Raw genomic sequence first — 14,718 nt, forward strand, 5'->3', positions numbered from 1 at the left:
TATATATATATATACATACCAATGGGGTATGGTGAATAAATTAAATTATCCTGAATGACTGTAGAAAGATAATAAAAACTTTTTTGTTTATTTTAACTTCAGAAGTTAATCATTATATTTAAAGTATACAATAATTAGGTAGTATATATATATATTATATATAATACATATCTAATATAAATATTATTGTTATTGATAAACTTAATACTTCGTTGAAAACTTAAGACTAAGCAAGTATAGGTATGCATTATACATAAAGTTTTTCTTGGGTACCCACCCCGTTGTACCTACAGAAAATAATAGGGATGATCCGTATATAGTCTGATTTGAGTGTTTTAAACATTTTCTCTCCTTGAGCGAACGGATTTTACATAGATAATAAGTGGGTAAAACAAAATAATGGTGCATTCAATGTTGCAATGTACTTTCGTGGTTAAATTAGGCAGGTGCCATTGTTGTCTACGGGTTTATTGAGATCATTATAATAATAATGCCGAAAGTATGCAATTCGGATACTTAAGGCTGTGTACAGGTATGCAACGTGTATTATGGTTGTTTTATATAAATAATATAAGAAAAATGATTATGCTCACTGTCGCCGTATAAATAACGATGTTTTGTAATTTTATGAATTTCTTAATTATTTTTGTTCAAAATTAGATCGAGTTTACTGATATAAAATGAAAAATTATTCGATGAAATGTATGGTTTCGATGTAGCTATGTATTATTAATTTTTTTGTTATCATATAACATTTTTATCATCTTTAATATATAATAACGCTGTGAGTTTGGGACGACTGTACTTTTTCTTCGCTATATGTAGATGCCATTCAATGTTTCCTCTTTGGTCATCATCCGAAAAACTACCTACTAACACCACGAGACGTCCCGCAAATAACATTATTTCGACGCGTATAATATATAAGTGTATAGTTATACGGATTTCAAGAACCTCACGAAAGTTAAAAAAAATAAATCACGTCAACGTATAGTATTATGCACACTTCGAATAGGTATAGTGTTAGAGAAAATCATTATAAAAATTTTTTTTTTTTAAACAAGACTCACTGCAGTGATTTACGGCGATACGGCGTATTTCGGCGTATAATAACTAAAAAACGATGTATAAAACGTAAGTCTCATGTCATCGTCTCAATCGTTTGAAGTCCAAAATTCTATACGGACGAAACCATAAAATGTGGCCGACGGCAATCGTTATTATAATATTATTATCATTAATTAACGTACACACACACAAAATATTATAAAATTTAATTTTAAGCGAGTGCTCGACGCACCTCTGCTGCTGACAGTCGTAGAGTGATTGAGTGGTGGGAGAAGGCATGACCCAACATCCGGTCAGATCCGCTCGTAGTTCGGGCGGCGGGTCTTGTCGATGCGCCAAACGTACGACTCGAAGTCCGTCTGGATCTGCAGGAACGACTTGCCCTTAGTCTCGGGCACGCAGAAGTAGCAGAACAAGCCGCCGAAGAAGGTGATCACCGCGTACCCAATGAAGTTGGCTTGCTTGCCGTACGCGTCCGTCACCGGCTGGTAGATCTTCAGCATGATGGTGGACGTGAACGTGATGGTGAACACCACCGCTGAGTTTGCCAGGCCACGGGTGTCCGACGGGAAGTATTCGCACTGGACGACGGACAGCACGGGCATGAGCCCGATGTTGATGAAGAATTCGGCGCCGCACACACTGGCCAACAGCAGCCATCCGTCCAGGGTGGCCGTGGACTGGACACCGACGTTGCCGCTTTCGCTTCGCGACAACAGCGCGGCTATGAACACGTGACACAGAGTGGTGCCCACACACGATGCCATGAACAGCGGTCGCCGGCCGTACTTATCCACAGTGAGCGCAAACGGCACGCACGCCACCACTATGAACAGGCCAAATATCACGGCGCTGGCGTTCGGCGACAGCCCTGTGCCGTACAGCACGGACGATGCATATGCTTCCATCACGCTCGCTCCGCACGCCATCTGCAGGGCGGCCAACGTGAGCACGATGATCAGCGGCGCCCGATCCCTGTGTAGCAGGTCCGTCAGTTGTCCCTTGCACCTGCAGCACAAAAACGAACCGGTTGAATGGGTACAAAATAACACGTCGTAACTATATTATAATATACCTACTAATTATTGCACAAGTCGCAAACTCAAAATATCTACCAGTTTTTCAAATTGTGAGTGTCGAGCAAACGAAAAAAAAAATTAAGTGATAGTTTGATAATGTATAATAATAACTTATTATTAAGTATAGGTAAAAATATTGTTTTTTTTCTTTTAATTTAAAATCAATATAATATACGAGCATATGGGTATAGAATGTAGATGCATCGTAGCTTAGATTTAATGACAATATTGTTGATTGTTTAAAAATTAATTTTTTTCCAAATAATAAAAAAAAAGTTTCTATGTAGGTACTACGTGAATCGATTACAATGATCAATATGGTTTCTATGATTATTTATATATTTGTATAGGTAGGTACTGTATATAATATGTCCATATCTGTTAAATTGAATGAACAAATGATAAGACAATAAACGAATAATCATAATTGTACCTACCACTCACTGATTGGCGATTGCTTTTAATAAATTATCATACTATTTACGGATTAAAACTCGTTTTTCGACAAACATGTAGGTTCCTACAACCAAACTGAAATATTATTTGAATGGGAGTTGGTGGGGTTATAATAAATTATTTTAAGGTGGGTGGCAAACGGCAGAGTCGTCGCGGTCAACTGCAATAATAAGTATTATAATACCTACCGGACAATTAATATTCGGGTATAGTCGCGGGTAACGTCAGTCTTAGGTTTAGTTTGACAGTCTATAGTCGCGGTACCTATGCACTCAGACGTGAAATTATTTTCGAAATAAACCTGATCGCGAGCATGCAGTAATATATTATTATGGTTATTATTTGTTAATTACTACACTGCTACAAGACATTACTTTTCTTCGGTGACGGATAGTCTGACGATCTCAAGCTCTTCCTTGAACTCTTCGTCGCTACAATTCCTCAGCTTCCTCAACGACCGGGCAGCCTCTTCCGGTTCTCCGACCATCATGAGGTAGTACGGCGATTCCGGTATGAACACCATCAGCACGCCCGTGACGACCGGTATGATGGCGCCGACGATGGCCAGAGTCTCGTAGTTGGCGAGCCACCCGACCACGTAAGACAGCAGCAGACCGGAAGCGTAAGTCAACTCGACCACCAAGGCTAACGATCCCCGGACGGATATGCTGGCCATCTCACCCACGTACGACGGAGACACGATCAACGAGATTGCCATCGCGCTGCCGTGCAAAAATCGGGCAACGTACAAGTGCCAAGGCTGTACACACACATAACGTCAAGTAAACGATTATGATTATTGTGACGCCGATAGGTTAACACAGGGGCGCAACCAGGGTGGTGGGACTCCCTCGAAATATTTTTAAAATTCAAATTTCAAAGTGATGACCCCCCCCCCCTTGAAAATAGATTCTAGTTGCGCCACTGGGCATAGGCGAATCTACAGGGTGTGCCTGGTGTGCCAGTGCACACCCTGCGACTCTTAAAAACCTGTGTAGAGCCCATTATACTCATTTCAGTTACAATGGTATTGAGTAATGAGTCTAAACATTAAACAATTTGTTTTTAATTTTAATACATTTTTATGGGTACAAATATTGCCAATAAATATTATAGTGATAAAAATAGTTGATAAATGATCAGCAATATTTTCAAGAAAAGAAAGAAACATGCCTGTTTATTTATAGCACGGCTATAGTCGTAATTTATAGCCATAATCATAGTTGTTTTATGTAATTTAATTTTACCAGTAATTATCATTTTTATAGTTATTGACAAAATGAAAAATACTTTATTTCGTATTTCGTATTAACATTGAACATAGAAGTACCTATTAAGTATAATATCATGTCACCTATTACTAGATACCAGTTATATTATATATTTCATACAATTCTTTGTTATTAATAATAATAAAAATAAGATGTTATATTAAACTTCCAAGAATTTTAAACATAATTGATTGAAAATTTGATTGTTAGTTGTATGTCCAAAATAATAATTGAGTAACATATATTGAACTTTGCAATAGTGATGGTTTATGAAAAATAGCATATAAACTAGGTAATAAAAATTAATCTTAATAATATTATTTAATATTATTACCTAATGTTATTTCAAATGGGAAACATATTCTAAACGTGTGATAACTGAGAGGTATTTTGAACTTCAGAGGGTCTTTTTGAGGTGAAGGCACACCCTGCTATGAATTCCTAGATTCGCCTATGCCACTGGGTACACATACTTATAATATACGGAGGATCATAAAATGTGTATGTTAAATTTTTTTCGATATATCTCCCTTTACGACTTTTTTAACACAAAGTTCTGATCTTACACGTGGTGGCCATCGATTTAACGCCCCTAATTAATAATAATAATAATTATTATTATTTTATTCGATAGCCACCGTGCGAATGGCTTGTCGCCCAACGTCAAACCGATACCGTCTCGTGCAGCAGTACGTCGGCGACGCGTTTGCCGATCGAATGCGTTCGGTCGGTTTCGCGGCGGCGGCGGTGACGGCAAAATAAAACGTCACGTCTTACCTGCCGAGCGACCAGTATCAGTATCCATCCGGCCAGCGTTATCGGCACCGTCAAGTACACCGACATTTTCCGGCCGATCTTGTCCATCATAATGCCGGCCGGTAATGACAACAGTACGTTGCCGACGTCTATCAGGGTTACCATCCACGACTCTTGGTCCGAAGTCAGCAGCACCGGCGCCGTGCCTCTCAACGTGTATTCCATCATCGGCGAGGACCATCCCAACGTCGAACCAGCCATCAACAGGGGCATGGACACTGACAATCAAACAACACGGACATTGTGCAGTTATTTCGTTAATATTACGATGTCGGTGTGCAATATCATATACAACAACAAAATAATTATTATGATTATTATAAATTAGACGATTCGGCGGAAACGCACACGGGACATACCTATAAAGCACGCGAAAAGTTGCTTGCAGATGCCGTCGGGTAGGGTAGACATTTTGTTAATTTAAAACGGGGTGGTATATCGTTCTCTATACCTATTACGATGGTTATTGTATATTTTACGGTCTTTTTAGTTTTTACGGACCGATCAACGATCAACCCGTTTGGCGTGCACGTCTGTTAATACTAAAATGAAATAAATATAATATAAAGTTTCAAAATAAAACGGCTATATCCGTCGGTGTATAATCTATAAATTAGATGAACTGACCTTTTCGTTATCGACACATCGTTACAACTGCGGTCTGCGGGTAACGTTAATTCACACAATCACACAACGCTCTATAATGATATGAGTAACAGTATTATTATAGTAGGCATATCGTAATGACCGGACGAACGCAATTCGTTAACCTAACGTCGTTTAGACACAACGAATCCAACTTGTTTGAGTTCTGTCCTTATCCGCTCTAGTCGTCATTGTCGGTTCCTCATAGAAAAAAAAAATATTAATATTAATAAATAATAGAGACAAGCGAAAATATAGCGATCAATTATATGTTATGTTATCATGTATACCTTTACGTTGAACGGTTAAACACAGTTCAAGTCTTACCGGAAATAGGAATACGATGTTAGCAAAATATCAGCGCACACACACTGTGTAGGTATAACGTTATACATGCATGCAAGTAGACACTATTTCGGAAAGTTTTTTGACGAAAAACATAAATTGTATTCACTGTTGTAATATTATGCTATTAATATAAATGATAAATAAATGAGCATAAACTTACGACTCTCGTATACTGTAGTTAACGATAATCGATGTAGTACTAGATTAAGACGCCAAATTCTATATAGACATAATATGTTACATGACAATAAAAATAAAAATATCAGATGCGATTTTTAACTGTTCTAACAATTAATATTGTTATAACGAATAGAAAACGAAACAGTTAGAAATTTATATAACTTATGAAAATTTATAAAAATATTAAAAATTAATATACTACGTTTGACGTGGACACGTCGTGGTAGGTGGTTTTATAGACAATCACTTTGGTATCAACTTGAACTAAAAATGTACACGGTTTTGATGAATTGTTTAAGCGTAATCAATATACGTAATTAGAACTATTGATATAAGGAAACTTAACTATGTCATAATATATTATGTAACTTGAATCATTTTGCATTACACATTACCAGTGTGAGTAAAAAACATGTTTTGTCTATAATTATATAATAATATAATTTTTACTATTAGTAAAAGGTTTTAAAAAAATAGTATTCATTCCAAAAATAACCACTAAAATTTACTTAAAAATCACAAACTGAATAATTTGATAAAAAATGGGGTATAAGTAGACAAGCGTAACAATAATATTTGTTTCCCTCATTACGGGACGCCTGTTATTGTTATTATCAGAAAAACATAGATTTTTAATAATTTTCTTATTATTTCTCGCGTAAAATTAGTACCTAATGCCATTTACGTATACATGTATTATATTCATAGCGATAGCGTAGGTATCTACTAATATTTAATTTTAGTAATTTATAAAAACTAGAAACGTAAAGTTGTTTGAATGTAATGTAGTCTATGCCAACAAAAATATGACATCGATTTAGTGTGGTAAAAAAAAAAAAATGTCAGCGTAGTTAGTCATAATTTATAATATTATAAATTATAATTATAGTCGTGTGTTTGTTGAAGATTGTACTCCTCTTAATATACAGAGTGGGCCACCTTGTTTTCCGTTTTCGTATGTAAACGTTATGGGTAAGCCCAATGGTCCACTCTGTATAGGCTTAGGTTATAAAATATATAACAGACCATTAAAATTTAAATTACATTATTAAATCACACTGATAAGATTTTCAACTGTATTTAAAAATTAGTATTATAGAATTCAATTTTAATAAATTGCATTTGTAATACAGTAAACTATAATTTTTCGTAGGTATACTACTAAAATCTAAGCTCCACCTGTAGAACTTAGTTTCTGATATAATTACATTATAAATAATAGCTGAAATATTAAAATAAAACTGTTCTCGGACTATATCATTGACGTTTAACAATTGATCTATTAATTTAAAAGAAATTCACACATACCTTTTTTTTTACAGCATTTTGAATTATAAGAAATCAATTTTAATAACAAATAAGTGGTATTTCAATAATAAATATTACAATATTTTTTTTTTTTATTGAACGTTACAGCTTCGGCAGCATAGGCCATTAGCTTTGAGTTTTATACAATTATATACTTATAAATATTTACATAGAGTTACAATATTTTGTATCGAGTCTAAGTCGCTAATAAATATAAAAATTAATATAAAAATAATTATTTACCTATTTCAATACAATATACAGTAGTTACCTATTACAATAATATAATATCATCTATTAACTTTCTATATCATTGTCTACTAAAGGTTGAGTGTCATAGAATATTAACAGTTTATGATATGCAATGTGTTGATTAGTGCATGCATAAAGTGAAAGACTCAAAGAACAGTTAATTTTTAAGTTAGTATAAGATGGTGAAGTGTGTACCTATATGGCGATACAAATTAACTATAGTATGTTATCATTATTTTAAGATACCTTCCTATTATATGATTTTCTATAATACATTTAGTTATAACTTATAATAAATAGTACGCTATCTTTTTAATTTTTCTCTGCTAATGTCTGTTCACTGATGTTCAATCATGTGTTTTGTAAATGATCAACAAAAGTGGGTAATATAAAATTAATGTTATCCAGTGATCTATTTATTTATGTATATATTGCCATTGATTAAATATAATAGTTATTTTAATCATCTATATTAGGTACTTAAGGTATGCATATAACCACCCTCTCTCAGATGGGGAATTATCGGACTGCACGCCCATTGGAGTGGGTTATAGGTTGGATAACTGGACGATTTATTTGAGTGACAGCATACTATTCTACATAAAATATTTGTTTTATTATAAACGTCAACTGTACAGATTTTTATACCATAATATGGTAACAGATAGTCTTAAAACATTATAACAGAAATTGTGAATATTTTCCGTGTCAAAAGAAAACTGTTGTTTAGTTTTTCTCTTCACGTTTATACTTAAAAGATCCGTACTGTACATTGTTTTAGAGCAATATCTTCAGGTAAATCTAGAATAAAATAATAAAAAAGTGAATAATCTTGTATTTTTTATACACAATTAATGCTACACATAAGCATGAGCAGATATTATCAGAAGTTTAATTATGTTGATAATATACATAAGTATTCACTTTAAAGACTTTAAACTTACATTTGTTCCAACAACTATTCAAGAGAGGCTGAGCTAGAACCATTAAACGCATATACATATAAGCCACGTTTGTTTTAGATTCTGATTGGAGCACTAGGAATTTATTGATTTTACCATGATGTGTCATGTGTGTGTGTTTTTTTTTGTGTCTGTCATCACGTTTTGGGGCAGTAAAAATGCTTCGATTTTCGAATTCAGTACCTTGTTAGATCAGAAAGTGAATCTAGTTGTTAGTTTGGGGAAGTCAAAAGTAAAATATTCTCAATATTTTTCTAAATAATTGGGATAAACAAACTAAAAATTAAGGAAAAAACGGGAATTTTTACGCACAATCAGTTTTTGACAAAATAAATTTTGGTTTTTGATGTAACTTTAAAAAAATGACTACAGATACAGACAATTTTCACGGAATGTTTATATAAGTATACCATGCAATTTTTAAAAAATGTCAACTTAAGTTGAACTATTCATAGGCATATGCAATTTTAGATCATTATTAGTTTTTTTTAAAATTAATATCAATGAAATTTATTTGTTGGGTAGAAAAGCTTGAAAATTTAATTCAAGACACCTAACACATTGTTACAATAGCAGTTGAAAAATATTAAAAATACATAGGCATGATTTTTTTTTTATAAGCATATTCAAAGTTTGAATTTTGACAGCATACGTAAAAATCACAAAAATCCGAAAATTATTTTATGCTAGAAATTCATAAAAAAAATTTTTTTTATATCTAAGATTTGAAAAATTAATTCAAGATTGTTTTTATAAGTTTTTTGTTTTTATTGATCAAAGTGCATCGACAACTATAGGCTATTAGTAAAAGAAATTTTATTGTTACATTTTTGGTATTTTAAGTATAAATTTTCTACATTAAATTAAATTGTACAATAATTCTGTTTTTTTTAAGAATAAAATTAAGTTTTGTACATCCTGTGGGTTTGGTCTAAGTGCTTGACAGATTTGTTCGGATATGTGAAATTGATTTCGATACTGGTTGTATTTTTGACATTCAGTGATGATGTGGCTGATGGTTAAAAGTACGCTAGTTTATAAGTTTGTCTACCTTTATAAAAAAAAAAAAAAAATGTCCATCGGAAATTAAAATATTTTAATAAGTATTAATAATAATTTATAATATATCCTAGACAGATAAACCGTCTTCACTCAGAATCGTTTTTCGTATACAACAACATAATATATCATTGGATTCAAATTTAATTCCACCTTCCACCCTTTACAGTAACCCACTATTGTAACGTACTGTACAGCAGAGTGACATCCACGACTTACCCGCTTTTTTTATTATTGTTAATATCATTGTAATAAAATTAATAAATACAGAAATTAAGTTAATTCTTAACAAATGATTATTATATCAAATAAGAAACAATCTTTAACCTTTATTATCTAAAAATGTATACGATTGTGAACTGATGATGATACTATATAAGTAACTAAAGTAGCAACTATCTCCTGACTGAAATATACTTTTGAAATCAAACATTAATCGTTTATTCATTTAAAATAAGTGAATATAATATTATCGAAATAAAGTATCAATTAGTATAGGTAGTATCTTCTTAATCATTATACAATATATCTATAACATTCCTATGAGTAGGTATATGTATAAGTTGCAACCTATCTCGTATATTGTACTATGAAAATATGTATTTCTTTTGGTTAATATTTTTTTCTTATCATACATTTAAACAAAATATGCTTATTATTTGGATCTGATTGGTTTAGTTGACGTGATGTAATATATGAGTTGCGATTTCTTCCTTTTTTTTCTCTGCTCAAAATATCAAATTTTTTTATGGATAAGTTTTTGTTAATTTTTGAGAATTTTAAATGAGTAGTAAGTGTGCCAATATATTTTTTCCGTAAACGTTTTATTGGTGCTTTTACCTTTTGATTTTGATTTTATATCTTTAAATAACATTGGTGATAATGACATGAAATAGATGATTCTCAAATACATATAAATAAGAGATTATGCTTGATGATAAGCATAATATTAAATGTAAGTTAAATTAAAATAACCTTTAATCGTTGTACATTTTTAATAATATATCCATAGGTTCATACTTCAAATATTAATTTATGTTATTATCACATTCACAAATTATGCATAACGCATATGGTTTAATTATTTCACACACGCGATGTATACATACAATAGTAAATAATACTCAATCGATTTGAAAATTATTTAATTTAAATCAATATTCAAATAATAGTCGTTAAAGACTTTTTTTCATTTGCTATTATTAACTCGTATTAAATTTAAAGATGACTAAATGTTTATAAGTATATATTATAATTATATTAAGCTTTGGCGGAAGCAGTGGTGATTTCCAACTGTTAAGGTCTATTCACGCGGTAAATCTGTAATCCAATTCTTGCAATTATTTTGTTAATTTATATTTTTACTCATCAATTAGGTAGGGATTATCTTGGTAACCTTTTTCATAAATACAATAAATATATTATTATTAAATGTTATATTGTGTTCAGTGTACAGTGTACACGTAGGTAATATTACAGTATTATTCAGATTATATCATAATATGATGCAATTATACAATACATTGAATATTATATCATTACTTCATAAACTACATTATAATAGATAGCTTATTTTTAATAAAGCTTAATGATTGTATATTTTGAATGAACAATTTTGAAATGATTCTGTCGATGGCAAAAATGTCAATAATAGAAAAGCAATTATATATTTATATTATTACATTATTACACATAGTGTATTCCTTACCATTATATTCCATAGGTACTAAAATTGTTTTCCAATAAAACAGAATTTGTTTTGTATAAATAATGCAATAACTGGGTTATAATGAAATGTCATAAACTACAACGTACATATATACGATATACATTGTGAATTATAATATTGTAATTTGTATTCACATTAAAATAATAATTCATGTGTCAATATAACATAGGTACCTATATTAATTTACATAATAATAATAATACTATAATAGTTAGATGTATTTATTAGAATATAAATTATAGTAATACACGTGTATCAGGATGCGGAATTTGTGTGTTTCTTATATTTATTTCTATTTTTATGAAATCTACATGGCGATGTAAAATAACAACGTTATAATTAACAGATTAACTGAAAGTATTTTTTAATTTTTGTTGTGTATAATATAGTGTCTATACTAACTCACAGTGTTCAGATTACTTATTTACGTTAAATGTGCGTATACAACTGACAGTTCAATATATCGATAGCGTACTATAAATACGAATGTCAAGTGGTTTTCTGCACTTAGTCAGTCCGACCAGAAAATGAAGTGCTTGCCGAAACTGAATCTTTAGTAATTTTTTAGATGGAAATGCTACCTAAATTAATGCGATTGTAGTCACAAGAGACAGCAATGAAATAAAAATGTACATAATCATAACGTAGGATAATGAAATTAACATTTTCTCGTTAAAATATCTTATTTGAAATGTACGAAATGCTAATAATATCTTTTATCAACTGCAGTTGAGCGGGTTAACCATTATAACCTTGTTCAAACATTTTAATTATGTTTAGTTACTCATAATAACTTTCACCCTAAATGTATACCATGATAATAATATAGCACTAGTGCTTTTTTGTTGGAACACAATTAATTTATATTTTATCCACGGCACAAAGAAAAAAAAGAAGATTTATTTGCTGTATAGTTCTATTTAGCTCCTACATATTTAAATATATATTTTATATTACACTATTGACACCGATAGTTTTATAATTATTTTTCTTTATTAACGTCATTAATAGTATTAGGCGTAAGATTATTACAAAAGGACGATAAGCCTAGGCAACAGGAGAGGTTTATTCGTGTTAATTAGATGATTGGAAGTCTGAGATGGATCGAATCACGTAACGCGAGCCTTATTATACCACGTCGGTATAATATTATACGTGTGATAGATTTTCATGGTCATGGATAATATTCACATGGTGGTATGTATTTTTATTGTGTTACTCAGTGTCACGTATTGTTTTTAAATGTTTATATAAAATGTACCTAGACAATTTCACATTAAATACTTGATCGATGTGTTTTGGAGACAGACTGCACAAAGTTATCTTGTAAATTGACTACAATAATTATTAATATATAAATCTCTTACACCTGTTTATGATGTTATATATTGAGTATTACGTGTAATATATTTATGTAAAACATTGTAATTTCCTTTTTATACGAATTTCAATTTTAACGAAAATGTAAAATACTTTATCGTTTTATTTTGAAACTACTTTTGAATATTAAGAAAAATCCATCATAGCTTACATTCGCGGTGTGATATCTGGGTGAATACAATTTGTATATAATCATAATCATAGATACGTTATTAAAAAAAAAATCAATTTTCGTTAAACATAATTGAATTTCCATGAAATCATTAGAGTTCATATACACAGTGTACCTACTGTTTATGACAGGCGTATATAATATAATATATTTATAAAAAATACCCTCTAACCATTTAGGTAAATTGGTAAATATTAATTTAAATATTAGACACATAAAACTCCATGTTAAAGAAAGTAGGTCAACATTTCGGTGGTAGATGGTTGTCCATCGTTCCTTCAATCCGCGGACAGGATAATGGTATTTTACTGTATTCGATTTGAATGCTGCAATGATTGCATTCGATAAAAAACGATTCTGAGTGGACGAGGGAATATTTTTATTTAATTTTATTCGTTTCAATTTTGATAAACAAAGCATTATAAGAAAAGCTTAAGAACGATTTATATAAATACATAATTTGTATAATTATAATTAGGAAATATCATAAAAATATAAAATAAAAGAAAAAGCTCAAAAGTCGCTCAAATGTTTTGGAAATTTAACCAAGTCTAGATAAGGCTAATATAAGTAATCAACCCAAATTTCTAGTTTTTGCGTATGTTTTTAACCGAATTACAACAAAAAAACTCCCAAAATTAAAATGTCTATAAATAGTTCAACTCTTAGACCTCTTTAAAGTACCAGCTCAAGAACATAACCTTTCAGAAAAGATGCTACACTTGATACTTTTGAGCAAGTTTAGAGGGAGAAAAAGTGTTAACAGAATAAAAAAGAAATTAACATCAATACATCATTGTAAAACCAATACATTCCTCGCTCCGCTCAGAATCTAAAAAATGCAACTGGGACTACATCTATATAAAAAAAGTAACAATTTTACTTTCACACCCAATCATATATTTTGTAAATTACATTTATTATTGTTGAGCTGATTATATTTACTGTACAACACTTTTGTTTTTGACTTCATATAATTTCATTAAATATTACATACCACGAACAAATTTGTTTTTAAATAAGCGTGACAGGCATGTACTTATATTATATTTGATTATTTTACTTATTCAATTTGGTTTTGTGGTAATTTAATATCTAACCAAATTCTGGAATATTCGTTAACACTTTTAGATATTTGTAGTACCCTTATACCTAAGTATAAAACAACCAGAATGAGTTTCTAAAATCGAAAATACTTTTTACTTAACTATATCCTTTGAAAGGAAATTGAATATAATATCATTATAATAATGTACGAGGGTAATATAATTCACAATACTCATCGTATATTTTCTTTGAACATAATTATTACATTTTCTCTATGATGATAATTTAAAAAAAAAAAAATATGTTATTTAACACAATTAATACAAATTTACATATTTTTATATTGCATACTTAAATATTAAATTTTATTTTATTTGTTTGTTACATTAAAATACTTTTATCAATTATTTTCTCGTATGCATGTACAATATACAATACATAGGTAAGTTATATTTTTAACCTAAAACACTCGCTTATTATAATATTAATTGTTATTATTTAAAAAAATGTTAATACTAAATTGTTGTAATTTCTAATTTTAAGGTTAATTACTTGTGTAATTTTGAATTCTGAACCCAACAATTTTTTTTCTTAAATGTTGACACATTCGTTTATTAGTGAAAACTTATAATTTATAGCCTTGTTATTGAGTAATAAGTCTATAATTCAGTTTATTGTATTATATTTAAAATTTAGTTAAGAGTAACAAGGAAATCATTTATTATCTACTAATACCTACGCGATATGGTTAAGAGGTTAGGTCATTGGGACATGTAAAAATATATATACTGAGTATATTGAGTATAATATAATACTATACTTATATCTGAAATATATATATAATATATAAGAATAAATATAAATTGTAATTGTTTTTTTCTTATGTAAATGGAGTTTTTACTCCGTAAAACTACAAAATAAATAAGTACAAACCTTGAAAATTATG

General features: G+C 30.4%; 2 protein-coding genes across 3 annotated transcripts in view; one reads left to right on the forward strand and one right to left on the reverse strand.

The window, feature by feature from the left end:
* LOC107165696 (uncharacterized) overlaps positions 1–14,718 on the forward strand; it is a 209,850-nt gene that overhangs the window by 21,123 nt on the left and 174,009 nt on the right. The window lies entirely within an intron of this gene.
* Positions 182–6,069, reverse strand: LOC107165698 (solute carrier family 2, facilitated glucose transporter member 8-like). 2 transcript variants are annotated; one of them, XM_015514055.2, is made up of 6 exons: positions 5,844–6,069; positions 5,318–5,536; positions 5,050–5,232; positions 4,652–4,908; positions 2,978–3,363; positions 182–2,076 (listed from the first exon to the last, which is right to left on the reverse strand). In XM_015514055.2, the coding sequence occupies exons 3-6, from the start codon at positions 5,099–5,101 to the stop codon at positions 1,362–1,364; spliced, it is 1,410 nt and encodes a 469-aa protein (XP_015369541.1). In that variant the 5' UTR covers positions 5,102–5,232; positions 5,318–5,536; positions 5,844–6,069; the 3' UTR covers positions 182–1,361. The 2 variants fall into 2 exon arrangements, with proteins under 2 accessions (XP_015369541.1, XP_089079217.1); XM_089223091.1 differs by having other exon boundaries at positions 5,050–5,536.

This window comes from Diuraphis noxia, unplaced genomic scaffold, assembly GCF_037042655.1.
Source record: "Diuraphis noxia isolate RWA-SAM2 unplaced genomic scaffold, SU_Dnox_SAM2 contig0003, whole genome shotgun sequence".
NCBI lineage: Eukaryota > Metazoa > Arthropoda > Insecta > Hemiptera > Aphididae > Diuraphis > Diuraphis noxia.